We start from the raw sequence: 22,819 nt of genomic DNA, 5'->3' as shown, positions 1-22,819 counted from the left end.
CCTTTGAAGTTCTCAAAATCTCATTGTTTATGCTTTTTCTAATCATTCTGAAGATAGGGAAATCTGTGTTCTCAGAAACTTTGGAAAGAGGCGAGTTTGTGCACACATTTTATTGCCGTTTTCTTCACCCAAGTCATTCAGCCAAAATGCCTTGAATATTGTCCTTTTTAGTCTTTAAATGCTGAAGGGAATCAGACCTGCCAGTGCTTTGACAGACTCTGAAGAAAACAAAGGTCATGGGAGGAGGCTGCTGGCTCAGGGTGCCGCGCTCCTCTCTGCAGCAAAGTCTCCCTAACTCTGGAAATTCTCCAGAAGTACCATGGTTATTCCAGAGTAACTCTTTCTCTGGATATGCTTAATCCCACATAAAGAGTGGGGGTGTAGTGATTTAGCTTAAACCATTTCCAAAACACATAGTTACTTCAGAATAATAGCTCTTCTGGAAAATGTCCAGCTAGCCTCAAACCCTCCTCTCAGCTGGATGCAGTGCAGCCACGGGTGATGCTGCTGTGACCTACAGCTACACGCACTCTGTATTATCCTCTTAGATCCCCTGTGATAAAAAGTAAATGATATTAATATTGTCAAGAACAAGAGCTGACTGATTTACTCACTGGAACTGATTTTTATCTTGAATTTGTAATTTTTCACAGTTCCCAAGTTGTTTGAGAACAGTCTTCATTATTACACGTGTATTTCTTTATCATTTGTTAACAGACAATTTATTAAAAGCAGACCCTGGACTGTGGGTTATTTATCATCTGTCCATTTTAATTATTTGCTTTTCGTGCTGAGTGATTGGCATTTGACAACGATACTGCTCAGACTGTGCATTCATTTGATGAGAATAACAAATAATGAATAACCGCATGTTCTCAGCAATGTTAACCAGGCAGATAAAGGTGCTGGTATTGACAGACATTCTTCAGACATCCATGCAAACAGAAACTGAGGTCATATAAAAGTTTTCGGGCAAAACAGAGCAAAACTGAGTAGCCCAAGTTGAACCAGGCTGCAGGTTGCTCTGCTGAGCACCCTTGTTTTTGTTGAACATTCACAGATATTTGTATTTGTTTATTGATTGATTTCTTTTTAACTGACTGATTTGGACAAGGGGATCCAGACCTGATTGTTCCTCTTTGTTTCATGTCCCATAAGCCTGTGGGTGCATCTTCAGTCAGAGATTTGGGTTACCCTCTGATCCACAGCAAACCGGTGAATGCCACCCACTGAGATTTTTTTATTCCAAAAGAAACACCAAATTTGTAGGAGGAATAGCTGTATGCAATAAATAAGTCATGTTAGAGAAATTATTAAAGAAGAGGACATTTCAGGCTGGGACAGAAAATTAGAGAGAGAGAAGTCGAAAACTTTGGTTAACATTTGATCTAGACCCTGTCCTGCATCTCATGCACTCAGGGATGAACGATTGTTACATGTGTGTGAAATTGCATGGATTTGTAGGATTCACTTTGCTGGTATTCACAAAGATTTTGTATTGGGCTTGTGATCTTCAGAAAGCACTTCTGTAGTCTAGAGATGTAAAAGGTCTAAATACTTTGAAGTGTCAAAATTCATTTGGGCGTTTGCGTTCTCTTTTTACACATTAAATAGATGGCCTGGTTTACCTTTCAACTTATCCTCAAAACGTCGGGGTTTACCTTTTAACTAAGCCAGTACAAAATGCATTATTCATTTTTTACAATGATGTAAATGTAAGCAGTGCTAATATTATTTTGCCGTCTGGGGGTTAGGGAAAGGGAGGTTTATCCTAGGCTGAGACCATAAGCACTAATTCAAAAATCTCTGGTTAAAGGAAATTGTAACTACAAAATAAATACTATGTGGTTTGGGGAGAGAAAAGTTTACTCACATTTCTACTTTGATGTGACAATGCTTCTCATCCTTATGGAAATTGTGCAAAATAAACCCCGCACTTTTGCCAGTAGAATGATATGACATGAATTCAGCCATCAGGGTTTCACAATTGTGTTGGCAAGTTTTAAAATTTCTGCCTCTACTTGAACTGTTCGTTTTTTAAAAAATAAAAAAGAAACAAAGAAATAGCAGGGAAAAAAAAAATAAAACCACCAAAACTTGGACTATCATGAGACATACAGCTGATGTCTACAAGGAAGTTATGCGAGTTTGTGTCTAACATCTACAAACTGAATGTGAATTTCTTCAAGGCCTGTTTTACAAGCATTTCTTCAATAAATGGATAAATATATGGAAATAAACAAGAATGTCTTTCACTCAGATCTTGTTTAAAAGTAACACAAGGCTGGTCTGTCCTCTTTCATGTGTGCCAGGACCCCCCATCTCTTTCTTTGTCTAAAGGTATTCTGGGAATTGGTGGTGTCCTCTTGCTAGTTTAGGACTCTCAATAAGAACTGATTTTGGGGCTTGGATTTATTGAAGTGCTCTTATCTGTACACTGTGGTGAAGGTAAATGACATGTCAAGATTTTTTGTGCTCAGGATACGCAGGCTGATCATTAGGAATTCTCAAGCCAAGACAGTATTTTCAGCTGATTTGTTGCATTATTAACTAAGACTCTTGTCATAAAAGCAAGCAAATAGATAAAAGGATGAGGTCACTCAGTGACCTCAAACCTGTCACTGAGCAAGGGTATAATTTGTTAATTTGAATGTAAAATGGGAAGATAGAAATCAGGTTTTGGTGTAGATTTTAATTCCTCTCAAACAGAATATGTGTCTCATACACATTTTCCATATGCCTTGTTCATCAAACAATTCGATATTTTCTAGGTTATGAAAAATGTTAATGTCCTTGGAAATGAGTCAGTTTTGCTATTTTACCTGAAATTTGGCCAAAGATAAGTATAATTTCTTGTGTAAACCCTTTGTCTGCATTTCCTTCATTTGAGAAGGGATTGTATTTTCCCCCATGGCGCTAGAAGATCTGCCCCGACAGGTGACTTTCAGCAGGTCATCTGATAACCTTATCAGGACCACAAGGGAGGCAGGACTTTTGAGTTAGGTCATAATTCTCTCTCTCAGGTGACCAAGTTACTGTTCAGCCCGGAGGACAAATTTAGTCATCATTTTCCCTCTTCCCTTCCTTCCTCCTGCTACAAGCAGCTCTTGCTTTTGGCTTGGGTGTTTTTTTAGGAAATACACAAGCATAACTTGCTTGTTTTAGCTATTCCTGCTTGGACTGGAACACCCCAAAAGCACTGAATAAGTGCACTGAAAAATGCAGTACCGGCTGGGTAAAAACACGTCAGTACTTCCCTGGCTGAACAGATGTTCTTGCTCAATACCCACATGATGCTTTTCTTCCTGAATGCTGGTTTTCTACATTTATGTTTATTTGTAATTCTCTATGAGAATAACGTAGTGTGTTGATACACCTGCATAGATCTTTTGAGTTATAGCGAACCACATTGAAACCGATACTGAAATTATATAAATCAATTCTTGTGGTGCTCCATTGCAATTTATAGTAGCTAAAAAGTTGTTCATGTTGCTTTTATCAATCACATTCTTCTTTCAGCTTGCATTGGCTTTTATTTTCTTGTCTTTGGCATTTGTACAGTTTCTTCCCAATGTATATCTGATTAAAACACAGCAACCCCATCATTGCTGTCATTTGAATAACTTTTAACTCTTAGCCAAACTATTTAATACAATCTTAGATATCAAGTAGCATAAAATAAGTTTCTCAAAACAAATTGAAAGGTAGACTTCTGAGACAATGTGAGAGCAGTGAAGCCTTGATGCCATTGGGGACTGAATAAAAAAAAAAGCTTAAGCACAGACTTCCTTTTAAGATGGGAGTGTAAAGATATTGGAGTCCTTTGCTGGATCAGGTGACAAAGTGCTTTCCGCTGTGAGAAATCACAACCTATACTCATCAGCATCACAAAGTAGTTTGCTTAATGAAGTAGGCAGCTACTATACCAAAAATAGTAAATTCCATCTCATACAGGTTGTATTAAATACATTTGAATAGTCTATGTCAGAGCAGTGACTCTCCTGATTGCTTAAAAGCTTCTGAACAGCCTTAGGGTTGAGTAACATGCAAAACTGGTGTACCTGCATTTCTGTACTTGCTGTTTATAGCAGTACCCTAATAACTGGAGAATATAACTGGAGAATATATATATATATACACACACACACCTGTCTCATAGTGCAGAACTTCCCCAGTGTGGGTCAAGTTTGAAAAGTTTATTAGTAACAACTGTTCATTGTGTTCTGTGTTTTATTGTACCTTTTAAAAAATCCGAGCCATAAAAGTAACCAAACCATGCAGGCACAAATGAATTCAAATAGAGCAACCCTGAGAACTGACTTTGACTCAGAAAACTGAAGAAGGCTCTTAAACTTCACAAATGGTCATCAGGTCAAAGTATACCTGTACAGTTTTCAGTGGATTCAACTGGATGTAACTGATAACATTGTACAGCTTGTTTGCATACCATGGCATGAAAGGAAATCGGTTTAAAAGCAGTGAACTGATGCAGTTAATTGGGATAAACTCTTTGAGCCACTCTTATTTCCACTGCATTTTCATTGAAGTTAAAAAAAAAAAAAAAAAACAACCCAAACCTTATCAGTCATATCCTCTTCTAAATGTGTCCACATCAGGGGTGGGTTTGCAGCAATTTAAACTAATTGATTTCTAAGCCAATTTAGATGCATCAGTAATCAAATTCTGTGAGACCAGCTTGATGCCAATGTGTGCAATGATACAGAATTCTGCTTGCCTCACCATAAGTTTATTAAGTATTCATAAAACCACTGGGAATAAAAAAACAGTAGAAGCTTGCTTTGTTTGCTAACCACAGCAAACAAAGAATGTACATTTCCAGATTGAGGAAGACAGAACAACTTTCACAGTCATTTCTTTCTTATACAGGAATCACACTTTGAAGTGTCAATACCCCAGCCAAATACTGCTTTTTGAAAGTCGCAGTGAAGAGTTTAAAAGAAAATCCTTGCAGTAATGTTGAAAACAGTGATGTCCAACTATGTTAATATTTAGATAGCTTAAATGCTACATGATCAGATTACTCAGGGATAATTGGCTTGCTTAAGTCTCCTCCAGGTTCACAGGTTAGTTTCTGGGATTCACAGATTTAAAAGAGGAGAATCCTAATTACTCTCTAGTCCAACCTCCTACATGACAAAAGCTGTACAATGTCAGCCTGCAATTTCTCCATCAAATTCATCACAAGCTCATCCTAAAATGATTGACTGATAAACTCGTCAGTCATCTCCATTGCCAGCATGGGAGGAAGGATGAGAGACTGGCAGCAGAGGATCAGGAAGGACAAAATGCAGGGCTTATTAATGAACAGCAATGGAGGGCACAACGCACAGTACTTGATTCATGAGTAACATGTGGGCTCAGTTCTGACCACACATCTGCCCTGATACATCTCCAGGTTCGATAGGATTCAAGTCTCCTATGTATTGGCTGCTCAGATACTAAATGTCCCGTCTGTAACTGAAGAGAAACCATATATACAAGAGTATATTAATATGTCCAGCACCAATAGTTACAAATATTGAATTATCATTTCAAGAAATAGCACCTATGGTAATATGCCCAAACCAAGTGGCTTCACTATGGCACGCTTGCTGTGCAACTATATGTGGAAAGAGCTACTGATGTAATCTGGAAATTAGGTTGTGTATTCACAGTTCAGATCAGGTTTTCAGGAACCCAGATCCAGTTCAGAAATGCAAACAAGAGGCATGTTTTCAAGTTATTAGCTCTAAAAGCTTGCAATGTGCACTTGCAGCCCAAGTCTTTACATCCAACCACTCCTCAGTGGTCAAAAAAAACTATTAGTTTTTCAGAGTGTGCTTGGATTTAAAACTTTTAAAATACAACTTCCTAGCTAGGTTGACTAGATACTTACAGAAAGTTCAATCCCCTGTGTTTCTGAAAATCCAGGTTTTGGTTCTTGCACTGCGATTTTACTTAAACAGCTACTTAAATATACGTGTCTGTATTGGGTTAGTACAACTCCACATTTAAAAAAAAAAATGCCCATTTTGTTTTGTTAGCAGTATTGCCAGAGGGAAAGAGATGCAAATTCCGGAATGTGAGAGTGCTGCAGTAACACATAACAAAGTGTTATATCAAAGCGCCAGTGAAGTTGCTTCCTGGAAAATAGATGGGAAAAGGATCTGATTTCATCAAACTGCATATTATTACATTTATTTACTGTTGCACTTTCTTGGTCTAAGTGGAATAAACTACCATATTTCACAAGGTTTCCTCTGTTTTCCATAAATGCCTTTCATAAGATGAATGTACTGATACTCACAGAGCTTATGAATTTCTTACCATGTTTGATTTTAGCTGAGTTCTAACGGCTTGACAGCAGTAAAGATCACAGGTTTGAGGAGTAAAGTATTATAAGCCATCCTAGCAATGATCCACTTTGGGTAATGACTTTCAATTTATGTGAAATCTTTTTTCCAGAGCTTCAGTTGTTTACAGACTTCTTGGCTTTGAGGCCAAATGAGGTGAATTGCTTAAGTTGTGTCCTGTTAACATACTGGTAATTTTTATGTGTAGAGAAGTTCAGCTGTGGCTATAGAGTACAAGGAATGAAGTGGGTCTCATAGGAAGCCTACAGACACTGAATTTTGTCTGTGCATCCATAATTTGTGGCAATAGCCTAGTGATAAACTGCATTTAGCAGACACCTTTGGATGTCTCGCTTGTTCTCTGTACGCTAATTCAGCTTCCCTGGGATAGCAATTAAACTTTTGACTGGCATCAGCATCTTCCAGCAGCAGATATTAAAAGGAAAAAAATCTACTAGAGAAATAGTCACCAGTCATCCACTGACTATGCACATGCAGATTTTCTAACTTGATCCATTTGAGATGGAGGATGAGCCCTATTTAGTCTCACCCCTTTCTTAGGATTCAGGAGGTCCCTTACCATACCCCCTGGGAAACTGGAGGCACCCTACTTGCAAACAGTGTGCCCAGATTTATGAAAAGATCATCAGCACCAGCTTTTAAACTTCAGAGTGGTGCTATTGTGTGCAGTAAAGGTAGTTTAGATACTTTGTTTAGATTTCTGCAGGATTTTAGTTATCAGTTATGCACGTTTCCAAATCCAGTCTACCTTAGGCTTTTGTTGGATAACTGTTTTGGCAGTGGTGGGGATACCGAAAAAGCATGGCCTTGGCAGAACTCCTGATGGAGTGGTACAGAGATTTCAGTAGTTCTCATTTGGGATAATTACATCTATAACTCATTCTGGTATTATTCCTTTGGGTATTTTAGAACTTCTTATGAAAATCTTTATTTCAGTTTGCTTTTAATAGTAAATCTCTGCATCCTCAGAAGCCATCTGCTATCTGAAAATAGTTTAAGAAAATGCATGCTCCATTTTCACACCAATATTTTTTCATGTAAAAAATAACAATGCAGGATCCGAAACTCCATTTCCAAGCATTCCTCCCCAAACCTCACCAAAGCAAGGTAAAGTGAATAATAGCTCTGCGAGTCTAAGAAGCCAAATCAAGCACTGCCCCTCTGTGTGGGGAGGTCAGGGGCTGCAGTTGTGAGGCTCATGTCTGCTTGGACGTGCCCACATCTGTGCCTTGTGTTGCAGCCGTGTGAGATGCAAGGGCACTGCTGTTAACACACCTGTTGGCAGTAAATCAGAAGACTGAGGTCCATCTGTACAGGGTGGAGGAACTCCTGCCTTGTACCTTAATGCTTAGTTCTGCACCAGTTGTGCCCTTTGCTGCTCATTTCAAACTGTGGAATTAGTCCTCTTTCTCAAAAGAACCACTGTTATTTTAATTAAATTTAAATTTGCACTTTCATTTATTCTCGTGTTTGCTAACCAAGCTTATGTGAGACTGCCAAATTAGAAAGATATTGCTTACATATCTCATCACTTGAACTGTTCAAAGTACTGCATGAATTTGATCTCTTCACAAATATTAATCTGCCTTGGGGTTCTCCAGAGCACCCATTCACTGAGCTAAAAATCTGTGCTTGCGTGCTGATGTTTGTTCCCGAGGGCTCATCTCCCTAGTGAGCATGTTTAAACAACTGAAGTGCTCTTACAATGAAACATTCAAATTCAAGCCTTTATTATTATGCAATCTGGGATTATTTTTTTTATCATTAGACTTCCTTCTGAACTGGGTGGTTGACACTCCCTGTTCCAAATTCCTGTCCCATGAGCTAGTTGTTTGGAAATACTGGCCAGGAGGACAAACACCATGACTTCTTTTTATTTTTTTAATTGATCTGGAGAAAGTGCTTTTTTACTAGGTATTTGGGATTAAACTGTAACCCAAAGGCAGGCCACAGAAATAGAATAAAGATCAAAACGAAAAGGAGAGCACTTCCTAGTGGGTTGATACAGCTGGAAATAGGGGGCCTGATTCAAGGTGCTTTGAGAGTCAGAGGATTTTTGCACAACTTAACTAGTTTCAGGATTAGACCTTGCATATGCCCTAGGAGAGGAGTGTATACCTGCTCCAGCAGCATGTGTGCTCTGGAAAATATGAAAAGCTTCTCCATGAAAAGCTTCTGCCAAACGGAGGGTTTATATACACATTTGCTATTCAGAAAAAGTTATTTCTGATTAAATCCATGTCTAAACAATTTTAATGAAAAACGAGTCTACTTCAACTTGACTCTCCAGTCAGATCGGTTTCCATACAGAACTTTGCTCCTTGATCCACGTCCAAGAACATATTTATAAGAGAACTTATACAGGCCTTTCAATTTACTTCCTGATGTGAATTTAACTTTCATGTGCAAAGCCCTTTTAAAGTCCCTCGTGTGTGAAGTGAGGACTTCTCCATCTTTTTCACGCATCCCATGATCCTGTAATCTTCTCCCTCTGAGTCCTCCCGCCAGGCAGTCCATCTGTGCTGCGGGACATCTGGATGGATGAGCTTCCCCTTTGCCCACGGGGACAGAAAGCAAAGATGTGATGTGCTCTTCCCGCACTGACTGAACGCTCAGACTCTCTTGACTGCACAAGGAAAGCGCCAAGGTTTTGTCATTTTCCTTGGGGAGCTCTGCTTTTGTTTTCAAGCAGCTCAGCATGTAAAATACCGTAGCCACTTGAAACGCCGGCAGGTCCTTCAGGTTGCCATGCCACAAGTTGCCAGGTTCTTGAAAGCGCCTGGAGGAAAACCAATGCACCGAATCCCTTTCCTTGTTGTGCTTCAGCCTTTTGGAGGCTCAGCCAGCTAAGACATTTAGAGAGCAGCTGCCTCCGACGGCGGCGGCCTGAGCATTGTTTTGTTGTCGTTTCTGCAGAGGAGCGGCGGGAGCTGACATCATTGCCAGTAATGAAGTGCCTGGGGTTCTTTTATGACTTGCACACGCTGCTTCTCCGGAGCTGTACAGTATGTGCTGCGTGACTCCAGGAAACTGAGGATTTGTTTTGACTTGTTAAAAGAACGTTTGCTGTTTCTCTTTACAATTTCACCGTATGACTTGTCAATTCGCTCCCTCTCTTAAGAATAACTTCAGATTTAATTAGCTGAACGCAAACATCTTTCATTGCAGTGCGGATTAGACTCCTCATTGAGTACATTTACCAACAGAATAAAAGACATCTTAATCAGGCAGTTCTGTATTTGTACTGCTGTGTCCAGAGTGCTCAGTAGCTGTCAATAAGACAAAATCACACAACCAGTTGCTATTGACTCTCTTTCTGGTAAGGGATGGCCACTGATGCAGGGATCAGTCTTGTTAAGGCCTGCTTTTTATTTTTTAAGTGCTTTCTTCTACCTAAAAGCACTTTTCCAGTGTGTTTCATTATCATTTCCCTATTTCTGCTGTGTCGGAAAAATGATACTTGCTGGGATGTCCTGAAGGCGCTGGCATCTCCCCAGGAGCTCCACAATGACCTTGCCTAACATATTTTAAATGGAGCAATTTATGCTTTGCTGAATTGCAAAGTAGCATTGCACACAAATCTCTGTTAGACAACTTTGGCACAGGCTTCCCAAAGCGTTACCTGGATATACGCGTGTGTATGTGCTTTGAATCCTTCAGCGGTGAATTCCAGTTTGCATTTCCACAGTCAGAGAACATTCTCCAGACCACGAACCACCTGGGTGGTTTCTGGGATGTCATCACCCAAGCAGCAGCCTACACAGTTCTCTGAAAGTCCTGCAGTAGAAGGTTGCACTGGAGCAACGGCAGCTGATTCACCTGAATGTGGACATGCAACAAATGCATTTTGGCAGCATCAAAACCAGGGAAGAACAATAAAACATTCACAACCCCCTTTGAAAAATTTTCATTCTTTCTTTTCTTTCCAGATACTTGTCATAAGGACTTTAAAACACCCTTAACCCCTATCAACTATTCACTTCCCCAGAGTTAAAATTTGACAAGTTCATTATTAGCCACCTTTTCTCTCAAAGATGCTCTGTTTTCCATCTGCTTCTTCAGAAGTGAATCATAGTTTCAAAACGCTCACTACCTTACTGAAACACTTTTTCCATTTAGCATTCAACGTGTTTAACATGGGTTCAGACATGTTATCAGCAACTTAAGAGTCCTTAAAAAAAAAAAATCCCATGTGATTTCATGCCCTGGAAACACCTTTTACGCTATAACTATTCCTACAGCTATCGGGAGATGTGAGGCATATGGATCTGAGCTAGTCAAATTAATACCATAATGGCTTCTGGCTCGACAAGCACGTACAGCGCAAACAGAGAGCAGAACAGCTGTAGTAGAGTTACCTTTTATGTGGGTGGCATAGACGTCTGCCAATTAAAATGATCTGATGAATAATTTCTTGCCATATGATTACTGTTAATAAGAATTTATGTTAACATGTTGTGTCTGAACTTTGCACAGGTTCATGCCTGCATTTATTTTCTTAAAAAATAGAGCATATTGTGATTGTTTTTTGTTCTTAATGGACTTTCTTTCCTCATTTGAAAGCATTCCAGGACTTCAGTAATGCAGAGCTGCCAACTATCCCTTAAAGGAAGAGGCTTTTTATCCCCATGTAATTCTGTATATACAGGACAATAGTTTTTAGCCTGGGAAGTTCAAGTTAAGTTTCTAAATCCATATAGTAACACTTACAAAGAGAGCATGGCCTTCAAAATATTAAAAGAGGAGTCCTTAAAACTTTTTTATAGTCTCTGTTGTTGCAAACATTTATACTTACACTTTCCTTTAAGTACTCCTACTGGCTGACAGACTTCAGCCACTGACTTCATTACATGTGTGTAAAATTAAGCATTTTTTTCCCAGAACAGATAGATATATGATGAGACGTTTGGGTGACAAAATGTTTTAAATAAGTTTTCTGCAGCTTACAAAGCATTTCAAAGCATCTGGGAAGTCTGTGCAACCAAGTAAGACATTTTTAAAAATACACAACTCTCAGTATGGTGAGCATAAACAGACTTTGACCTAGGATGGTTTGGGGATCACTTTCTGATCAGAAAAATGGAGTTTAAAATTCTACATAAGCCTGGTGAATACAGTAGGACAGGGTAGAGAGACAGAAAACAATTGCTAAAAAACCACATGAAATACAGTTTAGCTAGAATAAATGGCTGGAGACGCATCATCCTTGTGAGCCTTGTTTGGAAGTCATGAACAAATGTTTTGGTGGAAGGACTTGTTCCCACAGGACTCAGAACAGTGAGTTGAAAAGATACTGGAGAAAACAACCCTAAAAAGAGTAAGGAGGACCTTGACAAATAGATGATGTTTTTCCTCTACTGCCAATTCTGCTGCTTACATCAGTAGGAACAGAGGGCACTGATAAGCGAGGTATTTCCATGGCACATGCATTGGAGTTTTTGGGAGCTCTGTGGTTAACAGCATCCTCCTTATGTCTGCTCTCTCCATGTTCACTGACACTTTGAGATCATGTTTGTATCCATTTTTCCCTGCAGCGTCAATAAACCAATAACTCTCTTTTTATTTTCTTTTTTTTTTCTTCTTTTTTCTAGTGTCATCCTGCATTACCACCTATAAGAAGACACCACCTCCAGTCCCACCAAGAACTACCACTAAACCGTTTATTTCCATCACGGCTCAGAGCAGCACAGAGTCTGCCCAAGATGCGTATATGGACGGGCATGGACAGAGGGGAGATATCATCAGTCAGTCTGGTCTTAGCAACTCCACGGAGAGCTTGGACAGCATGAAGGCGTTAACAGCCGCTATCGAAGCTGCCAATGCACAGATCCATGGCCCTGCAAGTCAACATGTAGGGAACAACACTGCCACTGTCACCACCACCACAACCATCGCCACCGTTGCAGTAGAAGATAGAAAGAAGGACCACTTCAAGAAAAACAGATGCTTATCTATTGGAATACAGGTAGCTATGGACTATATGCCTACCATTGTTTTGGATTTCTACATTTATTGTACTGCTCGTTATGCAATGTTGTCTGTATTTTTCTTCTTTTCCTGACAGGTACTTATGTAGAAATTGCGGCAGCATAATCATTCTGCATGGTACTAATGATGTTTTCCTAATTTATCATAAAAACATCAGACGGGAGGATTTGTTTAAGTCTCCTTGCTGCTTGTTATTCAGCTCTGTTAAATTACACACATGAGCACTAATCTATGAATCATAACACAGTGGGGGTCAGAAAGGCATGAATTAAATCATTCAAAGGGAATGTGTAAAACAATGATTTACATTACGCTATCACCCAAAAATATTTTCGTCCAGCTTCACTGAATTAATTGTCACTGCTTATTCATGCATTTCATAATGACTGGTAGCCGCTTGAATGAGGCAGCATTGTTCCTACCTCAGCCTCAAGAGCAGAGGATAAGTTCCTTCTGATTTGCCCTTGTTAAAGAAAATTACATTTTGTTACCTCTAGTGGAATGAAACAAGAAAACTAACCCTGCCAAAGATCAGTCCTATTTACAGAAAGGAGAGGAGAAAATAAACTAGACCAGTTTAATCTGCTTTCTTAATTAATCCTTCCCATACCACCACACAGCCCCCCCGAAAAAAAAAAAAAATAGAATATGCATAGGACTCCAACCCTCTTCTTGCAGGATTAGCTTTTGCAACAAAGTACTTGAATTTACAATCAAATGAGAATCAGCACAGGTTTTGATGGGAGGTGAATCCCAAGCAAACAGAATAGCAATCCACAGCTTATCAGCCATCAAAACAAGACATTTTTTTCTGTTGCAGGTGGAGGTTGTAAGCACAGCACTATGTGCCTGGACAGGCTTATCTGATTAGCAAAGCCTAAGAATTTACCATGAAATCTTTGCATCAGCCCGATGAGAGGAGAGGTGCTGTGTAGATATATGCCATCCCAGGGGCAGCTCTTGGAGAAGCTGTGACTTTTCTCTTACTTCTTCTTGGAAGGGCAATTATTACTGTTGCCTATGGGTTCAGTTCGCTGCCTTTGTTGTAGCCTTTTTCTGCTTCCCAGGTGTTTATTTCAGGTATATTCTGAAAGAAGGGCTGATGTTCAGTGTTAAACACAGGAGCAAGATCCAGGTGGGAGAGGGTTAGGGAAAAGCTCTTCTATTACTTATTCCAATTCCCAGCCAAGCCTAAAGTGCCATTTTATTCCTGTAATCACTCATTTCACTGAGCAAAGCAGCAAAGACTCCTTAGCAGGCAAACACTTAACGAAATAACGGGTAGAAAGAAATAATTTCCACATTTGCAGAAGCCAGCATGAAAAAGAGTAATGTGAATCATGGGTCTTGAGACACCATCTCCCTACTGTCTCTTCTTAAGGTAGTGTTGCTGCAAGTAACAAATGCTGCTTTTGAGAGGTATAGGGGCCTTGGTTTCCTGAGATCTGAGGAAAATAGAGCCCCAAATGCTGCTCAAGCCTTTGAAAATCTCCCTTTAAAACTTTGAAATTTACAGATGACCAGCATAATCATGTGTGAAAGCTGCCAGAGGATGGTACATCAGGGGCTGCCAGGGCAGTTTTTGTGTACAAACCAATGGAGATGCCTAAAGCTGGGATTACATGAAGCAAAACCTTCAGCAGTGATACATCCTTACAGGATCGCTGCCCATGCACCATGCCACCCTGCCACTTGTGGCCATCAATGAGATTTTTAGAGTCAGACAGGCTTCAAAAATAAAAGGAAACTACTTTGCCAGTCCTCTGCCTGGTCCATTTTGCAGCATCACTGCACAAGCAGTTGTGCTGGTACAGCTGAAGGGGTAGTGTGGGAGTGGAAATACCATAAGATAGTTGATGCTGCCAGAAATGACAACTTCTCTTAGAAACAACTGCCCTAAAATAGGTAAGCAGCCTGTCAGCCGTCTGACTGGCAGTATGAATCAGTCTCCCTCCACTGACTGTAAAGGGAGCCGAGTTTAGGCTTAGACTGAACTCGGAGCAGGTATACACCTTATCTATAGTCTCACCCATCTCGGCAGAGCAGGGCAAGCTGCTTTAGCCAGAGGCATATTGTTGGTTTGCTTCCTCCTCTCATAAGTAAACCTAATGTGCACTTGTGATGAACCTCCACGCATGTCCTCCGCACTCCTCAGTCACTCTTAGGACACCGCAAGCCTTTGCTGTAAATCTGTTTAGCAAACAAAGCAAAGTAAAACAAAGAAAAACCCCTCAATCAAAAGGTTGCTTCTGTCTGTCTGTTGTGGTTTTTAAGGCGTGGTTGTCTCCCCAAAAGCCTCAGTATCAGGTAGGTACCTCCTGTCACTAAGCAGGTCTAACTCCCATCCTCCATGAGCACTTTCCCTGCACAGGCTGTTGAGCTGGCTTCCAACAACAAGCTTCTTTACTGGTGGAACATACGCTAACTGGAGTTGGAGATTTTGTACAGCCAGGGTCAGAGTGGATCTACAGATCACTTCGTAACACTGCTGAGGTCCAGAATTATTTTTTTTTTCCTGGATGACTAATAATGTCATATATAGCATTGGGAATTAACAACTACACTGAGTGGACCCAGAAGTTTGCGATTTTGCTCAAAGACACATCCGTCATTAAATTTTAACTTTATACCATTGGTATACATCTCCTCACAGAGATGGAGAGGTGGTATAAAGTTCCTGCCTGTGCCCCTGGGGTCCACCTGTTTGCATGAGGAAGCAGGAAAGAAAATGCATCCAAGAGATCTGTACAGTGCTCAGACTCAGGGCACTAACATTTAAACAACACATAATTTTGACATGTTTACATATGCACATACAGACTAACAGGTAAAATCAAACAAATGTTGGAGCACAGTAGGTGGAGTTACAGCTGCTCAGAGATTTTTCTCTGGCAAATGTGAGCATCCAGCCTCCATAAAATACTGGATAAACTCCATCTGCAATTTGCAGGTCGAATGTTGTCTTACCAGAAATGTTTTATAGATGAACAGGAATGATGAATATTTACTAATAACATCAGACATGGGCACGCCATAGACAAACTACCTGACTAGATGAAGGTACTCATGGTACAAGCTACATGTGCAGACACTTAGTAGTTATCATACGCAGAAATTACAAGTAGCTGGGTGATAGCTCTGCTAAAATACATTCTAATTAGCTGCTTAATTCTTTTAAGGTTGATGGTGCTGAAGAATCCACCAAATCAGGTGAAAATAAAGCAACCAGTAAGTTCCAGTCCATAGGAGTTCAAGTAGAGGAGGAAAAGTGGTAAGTAAAAGTTAATACTGTTTTTCTAAGTAAATAGTTATGCCACAACTGATTTTTAAGAGCCCTAGTTCCTGCACGCAGGACCATATAAATCTGCTTCCTGGATTAATTGTTAGATCACCCAACTGAAAAGCTGTGTGTAGCTCTTATTTCTCAGATGGGATTTTTCAGGACCAGTGGCAGAGCTGGAAGAAAAGTGCCACGTATTTTGAAAGTCAATATGCTTTTAATAAGCTCTTTTTCCCCAGAAAGTCTACCTAAACAGTAAAAGGTGATGCAGCTGGAGGGGTGGCAGTCTAGGGGTGGCTGCAGCAGCATAGAGTTGATGGGGAAGTTTTACCTTGTTTTCCAGCAGAATCATTTCAGCCACGTGGAGCAGCGCAGTGGCAGAGCCAAACTGGTTCCTTTTGCTCAGGTATCTCACCCAGACATCTCTGCATTACAACTGCTCCCTTGCAAAAAAAAAAAAAAAAAATAATAATAATAATGTTGAGATAAAAAAGCAAGCCTGTAAAACTCAGTTCTCTCTCCCATCTGCGGTGTAACCTGAATTAGTAAACAAACATGCTCCAATAAAAATGGGGGGGGGGGGGGAATAGCATAGTTTTTGTCTGTAAAGGTTATTTTTGATGACAAATCGCAGTTACACTGCAGGGCAGCACAACTGTGTGTAGCGCTTCCCAGACACATAAAGGTTCTGAGTGCTCGACTACAGCTGAAAATCCTGATTCCTGCCCAAAAACTGAACTCAGTGGCTGAAGAAAAGCCGGAGTCTCCCCATTCCTCTGAGCCTGCAGACCCGCCCAGCGCTGCTGCGGCTGCAAGCACCCACCCAAGCCTTTGTTCCTTTTTGGAAGCCCCTGGGGCGCAGCCGAACTTTGGAAGCCTGGAGCCATTTTGTTGATAAGTCGCACAGGAGCAGCCACGGGGCGGTACCGCTTGTCCACCTTGCGGTCCCATCAGGAAAAACCTGCGTGCAACAAATCTGAGCTGGCAAAATGAGGGCCCTCTGCCCTCCTTTGGCCCACCGACTGCAGCAGTGAGTAGAGATGTCCATCTTCACACGGTTGTTTTTTTTCTTTTTTTCCTGCGTCTGCTAAAAACACTCAAAACCAACATTATCAACGCAATTTTCGATTCAACGAAATCTCCCCGTGAAGTAGCAAAGTATTTTCCTGTGGTTTTAAAAAGGCTAGAGTGATTTCAGCAAAAAGAAATGTGATTTTGCAATGACCCTGCGAGGCTGTTACCGAGTTCCTCATTAACCTGCTAAAACATCTCTTGCTGGCAGACATTTCTTTATGTGTTAGACCTTAGCCCCATTTACCCACAACTCTTCCAGCACTAGATAAATGAGCACATTAGAATAGATCCTGAAGGACCATTTCCCTTCAGCCTGAGCACAAAGGAAATAACTACCCCAAAAGCCCAACCCTCCCCCTTCCCTCAAAAAAAAAAAAAAAAAAAAAGAAAAACCAGAAAGGTTGTTTGTAAATACCTTACTTCCAAAGTCCTCTTTCTATTGCAGTTTTTATTACTCCAGAGAAAAAGGTAAGATTTGCCCGTGAGGGTCTGCCCTGAGAAAGCAATATTTCTGCATTACCTCCTGACAGCTGTGTTTGGGGTTTTCCTTGCTGATAAAGTTCAGGTTGCTGCTGTTTGGAGCAGACGGGCAAGCAGCAATCTATCACGGACTTCAGAAGTGAACTGGCTGATAAAGGACAGCCCCTAATCCTTAGAAAATGAGTGCACTCAAGACACAAAGGGCTTATCATCACAGTTTGGCACTCATATTCCTCCCTTTTTTTTTTTTAACGGAGCACAGCACAATGTATTGATTATCTGTTACAGGAATAGAAGTGTAAATACAGTGCATTCTTCCCTGCTCTTGCGCCGTAACATCTGCAGAGCCTCAGAAAAGCCCGTTTGAGTTGAATCTTTGACAAATTAATGTTTTTAAAAATCTTCCAGGCTTCAAAAATATTACATAAATATAAAATAAGAAGAGAAGAATGACACAGCAAACCAGATAAATACAGTAAATTGATCATGTTTCTGTGGCAGTCTAAGCTATTAAGTGCACCGTTATAAAACAAGAAAGCTCTTTGCTTAATGCACCAGAAACCTACCATACAAAATCTGTTGCAGTCCTCTTCTTTGCTTCCTGCTCTTTTGTCCCTCTTTCCCTCACCTCATATGACTGTCATTCTCACGTTAAAGAGTCTTACCTCCTCATGTCCTTTCAGATATTCCTGCTTCTGTGCTTGGACCAAGTAAGCAAAAGATTTTGCCTCCGTTTCTTGATTTAATTAGCTTAGAAACAGAGCATCTTAGGAGGACAGCTCTATCTTTTCCATCTTCCATCTCCACTCAGACCTTTCTTTAACCCTTCACTCTCTGTAACCTGGGCTTCCTGCCAAGACAAATGACTCTGAGTCCTCCTCCTCTTGTACTGCTCAAAGGATAAATGTGCCTACCACTACCTGACTGTATTACATCTGGATCCACACCGCTATTCATCTTATCCTTAGTCCTTTATGCTGCCTGCTCTTGATAATCTTTTTCATACACATTCTCTAAGTGCAGCTCTATGATTTCTAGCATTTATAGGGTAACTCTGCACAGTCCTCCTTGTGGAAAAAATCTGGTATGCATTTCTTTCAATTATAACCTCATGATCTTCCTGCTGTTCCTTTCTTATCTCTCATCTGATCTCCCCCATGATGCTAACGAAACCAGAACCAAAATGTTCCTCCCCTTTTCCTCACACAACCCACCCCTTCCAGGGCAATTTGAAATGTGTATCTAATGAAGCTGCTCAGTGGAATCTCAGGGCACTGCCATTTCTGTCCATTTCTGTTTGTCTTTTCTCTGTACCTGTGGCTTCATTTTGTCCTCAAGGGACCACCTTCCATTCCTCACTTACAGAAGAACATAATTGAGTTGTTGGAAGTCAACCAGTTCTACTGAACCAGAAAAGAAGTCGTATGTTGTGCCGGGCCAGTTAGCACACATCCTTATTGAACAAGGGTCTCTCAGTCCCACAGCTCTGTAAACGCTTTTAGTCTCTCTTGCATTTTACCTTGTCTGCCCCCAGAACTCCTCCTGTTACATCCTCACCCCTAGAATTCTCTTGCTCATTGCTCCTAGTCATGCCATCAGCTAGTAATTGTACTTTGTTTGCCATCACAAGAATTTATGGATGCTGAAACAATGGTAGTTTCTGAAGCAGAAGCACTGCCATGGGTGACTAAGACCGTAGACATATGCTCCTTCGCCATTTTTTCTGGCTTCTGTGGGGCCAGGGAACATGCCCCTACTACTTGCTGTGGTATAAAGTGTGGTTTACCACACCATTCATCTCAGTATGGTATAAAGTGAAATTATTTGAAATGGTGGTGGGATAACATTTTTTAAAATTAATAATAATCTGCCTCTTCAAGAAAAAAATAAAACACAGAAAAAATCTTTGGCTTTTGTTACTATATAAAACCATATATTTATCTTTTTTTTTTCATTTAGGTTTTTGGGTTGGGTCACTTACTGTCCTGACAAAAAATACTTATGGTTTAGAGTCTTTCCTGCAAAGCAGCCCAGTCCCCTGCGCTCTCACTCAAACTTTTTAACTCTCCAGTCTTTAGGACAGGACCTTCAAATCTGCATTTTGACTAAGATGATGTGGGACTGATATTTCCTTGGCTTTATTCAGCAGCATTGTCTGGCCATCTGTGTTCTCCACAGTAGAGGCCATTCCACTACATTCTCAAGGTGATAGATGCCCCATCCCTGGAAACATTCCAGGCCAGGCTGGACCGGGCTCTGAGCAACCTGATCTAGTTGAAGATGTCCCTGCTCATTGCAGGGGGGTGGGACTGGGTGAACTTTGAAGGTCCTCTCCAACCCAAAATATTCTATGGTTCTAACCTGGGTGTGAGCGACTGAGCTGATACTCAGAAGAAAAGAGAGGCAGTTTCAAAAGCAAGGCCTGATAATGTTATCCATTTAAAGCTAAGGGCCCTGACCTGGTCTTGTGGGCTAGGCCTTGACAAAGTGTTGCCCCTCTTGCTCCAGGTATTTCCCCCAGTGCTGCTCAGAAAGAGTCGCAAGGCAAAGTTTGGAACAGGTTTGTATGAGGACAAGAGATTGCAGGAATGCTTTTATCCTGTGTCTTCTGCAAACCCTGCTGGTGAGGGCCGTGCCCAGCACAGGGCCCAGCACAGGGTGTGTATTCGCTGAGGATGGTCTCTGTAGCATGACCTGCTCCCTGCACCGCTGTGCCCCTCGCACGCTGGGAAGGACAGGGTGAAGAATGGGTTGAACAGGGCTCAAAGGGTTGTGATGACTGGGGCTACATATGGCTAGCGACCAGTCACCAGCGGTGTTCCTCTGGGTACAGTTCTCGGGACAGTTTTGTTCAACATATTTATCAACAATCTGGATGCAGGAGTTGAATGCACCAGGAGCAAGTTTGCTGATTATATCAAACTGAGAGGTGGTGTGGACTCTCTTGAGGGCCAAGAGGCCTTGCAGAGGGATCTGGATAGATTGCAGCATCGGGCAATTATCAATAGCATTAAATTTAACAAGTCCAAATGCTGGATTCTTGCACCTGGGATGGAGTAATGTCCAGCACAGGTATAAACTGGGAGAGGAGTAGCTGGAGATATGCCCTGCAGAAAGGGACCTGGGGATGCTGCTCAACATGAGCCACCAGTGTGTGCCCTGGCAGCCAGGAGGGCAAACCCCATCCTGGGGTGCATCAAACATGGCATCACCAGCTGGTCAGAAAAGGTGATTATCCTGCTGTATTCAATGTTGGTGCGGCCTCACCTGCAGTACTGGGTGCACTTCTGTGCCCTGCCATTTAAGAAGGATATGAAGGTCCTTGAATGCATTCAGAGGAAGACAACAAAGCTGGTGCAAGGCCTGGAAGGAATGTCCTCTGAGGAGTGGCTGGAGACTTCGGGCTTGTCTAGTTTGGAGAAAAGGAGGCTGAGGGGCAACCACATTGCTCTCTACATCTTCCTGAGGAGGGGACATGGAGAGGGAGGTGCTGGGCTCTTCTCCCTGGCATCCAGTGACAGGATGCATGGGAATGGTTCAAACCTGCATCAAGGGAGGTTTAGACTGGACATGAGGAAGCATTTCTTTACTGAGAGGGTGGTCAAACACTGGAACAGCCTTCCTAGAGAGGCGGTCCGTGCCCCAAGCCTGTCAGTGTTTAAAAGGCATTTGGACAATGCCCTTAATAACATGCTTTAACTTTTGGTCAGCCCTGGATTGGTCAGGCAGTTGGACTAGGTGATCATTGTAGGTTACTTCCAACTGAAATAGTCTATTCTAACATTGCCATAAGGGATTAGAGTTTCCCTGATTAAGACTCTTAGTGATGAAAAAGGACTATACGAATGGGAGAAGGAGTAGGGAGCAAAGCACACCAGATCATGTAGCTTGAAGATGTATGGCTGTAGATCCTGCCATTAGAAGACATAGTACCATATCTGCTAACTCCTTCTGCAGTTTGTTTTGTTCTGCTGACAGTGGCTGCAACCTTAGCAGGGAGGCCCAAAGAAGAAAGAAAACAGCCAATGGGTAAAGTGAGGCAGGCTGAATTTAATGTAAGTGCCTCTGAGGCTCACCATGCTTCAGTTGGTTTGAAACCTAGATCTTTTTTGGGGGGTTGGGATTTTTTTTATGAAATAAAGAAATTCTTGCAGTTTAAATGTAAACAAGTTTTTCAAAATAAAGCAAAAGAAGACTTAAAAACAGAGAGTCAAATGCTAGTAAGTGACCCTGTTGTTGCTGTTCAAAACACATCCTGCTGTTGTTCTCCATACTGGTTTATCCAGTCTGAGGTTTCATGCCTTTCTGCACCTTAGGCCAGATATCTGGTGCAGTTCTCTGAAGCTGTAATTATTACACCTTGTGCCTGCAGGGCACAACCGAGTACAAAACAGCCAAGCCTGAAAGCAGAGGAAAAAGCTAATCTCTGTTTTTAACAATTACCAGCAATTTATGATTTTTTTTTTTTTTTTGTAAACCTGTGAATGTTGTGTATGTGTAGAAACAATGAAGACCAAGACATTAGCTTCAGCAGCTCTCCTGTAGTACAGAGTTTTAAGTGAGAGCAAAACAAAAAAAAAGGTTCATGTGGGACACAAATGGTATTTTGTAATAGTAAAACATCCTGGAAGTAAGTGAGGAAGCTATGTCAGAGACTAAAATTACCATCTATTAGTCAGTCTATATAGATGTCCTGGAGGTGGGTGAGTGGGATAGTGGGTGCCTTCCTGCATTTCCCTTTCATTCAACATACATTTCCTTGGAAGTTTTTTTCAAAATCTGAACTGATGCTATATTCTATTGCCAAATTGTTTTTGTTTTGAAGACAGATAAGTTACACAATCCAGTGCCAAGGATCTGTCAAGGAAGCCTGTAGCATACTAGTATATAGATAAAGGCCAAAAAAGTAGGTCATTCTATTTGTTGAACACAGTCTGGGTTTGGTGGTACTAACTCATATGGAACCCAGTAAGAGCACACTCCTGAAAGCTTTGAAATGCAGTGCCTCCAGCAATACATCCTTTTGGCAAACAAACCTTTATGTTTTCACATTTGGGATTTGGTGTACACTACAAAGCCAGGGTGTTAACTGAAAATACAAATGGTCATCTAAAATAGAAAGATAGCAGAGTTGAGGGGAGTTGGGAGAGTAAAAGGCGGCTGTGATGTGGAGGTAGAGGCATGGAGAAGAACAAGGCTGGATTAAGGGATTTGCTTTTCTCTCCAGTACCCTGGAAGGTGTGGAAGAGTACACCGTGTCCTAATGCCTTGGCTGTCAGTGAACCCTGACTAAATGGCTGAAAAGAAACCCTGTGTGAGCCTGTTCCTGCGTGGGCACGTGTTTGTGTGCATGTGTCCGTGTGTGTGTGCCTATGCACGCACTCCAGTGCAGATAAGGGATTTGTCAGGTTGGTGGGCAAATTAAAGCAATTTTTAAAAAACTAGCACAAGCTGGACCAAAATATTTTCATTGTAATGTCAGCCTAAAGCTAAAGTCTTTGTAACCACTAATACCAGTCTAACAGCTTTTCTTTGCCAGGGGCCAATAGCAGATAGTTAGGAAAAGAATGAAGGGGCATGTGTAAAGGAAGAGTATAAAGGGTGTGTATAAAGCACTACTTCT

At 41.2% G+C, this 22,819-nt stretch overlaps 1 protein-coding gene across 1 annotated transcript in view; it reads left to right on the top strand.

Annotated features, from left to right (window-relative positions):
* Window positions 1–22,819, top strand: part of DLGAP1 (DLG associated protein 1) — a gene marked incomplete at both ends in the record, with an annotated part of 147,797 nt that overhangs the window by 108,014 nt on the left and 16,964 nt on the right. The window contains 2 exons of the mRNA XM_082045385.1: window positions 11,966–12,339; window positions 15,542–15,633. Coding sequence (XP_081901511.1) covers window positions 11,966–12,339; window positions 15,542–15,633 — 466 coding nt within the window. The remainder of the gene's footprint in view (window positions 1–11,965; window positions 12,340–15,541; window positions 15,634–22,819) is intronic.

The sequence above is a fragment of the Streptopelia decaocto genome (genome assembly GCF_964273445.1).
Source record: "Streptopelia decaocto genome assembly, chromosome: 2".
Taxonomy (NCBI): Eukaryota; Metazoa; Chordata; class Aves; order Columbiformes; family Columbidae; genus Streptopelia; species Streptopelia decaocto.
This window is presented reverse-complemented; position numbering and strand designations above follow the sequence as displayed.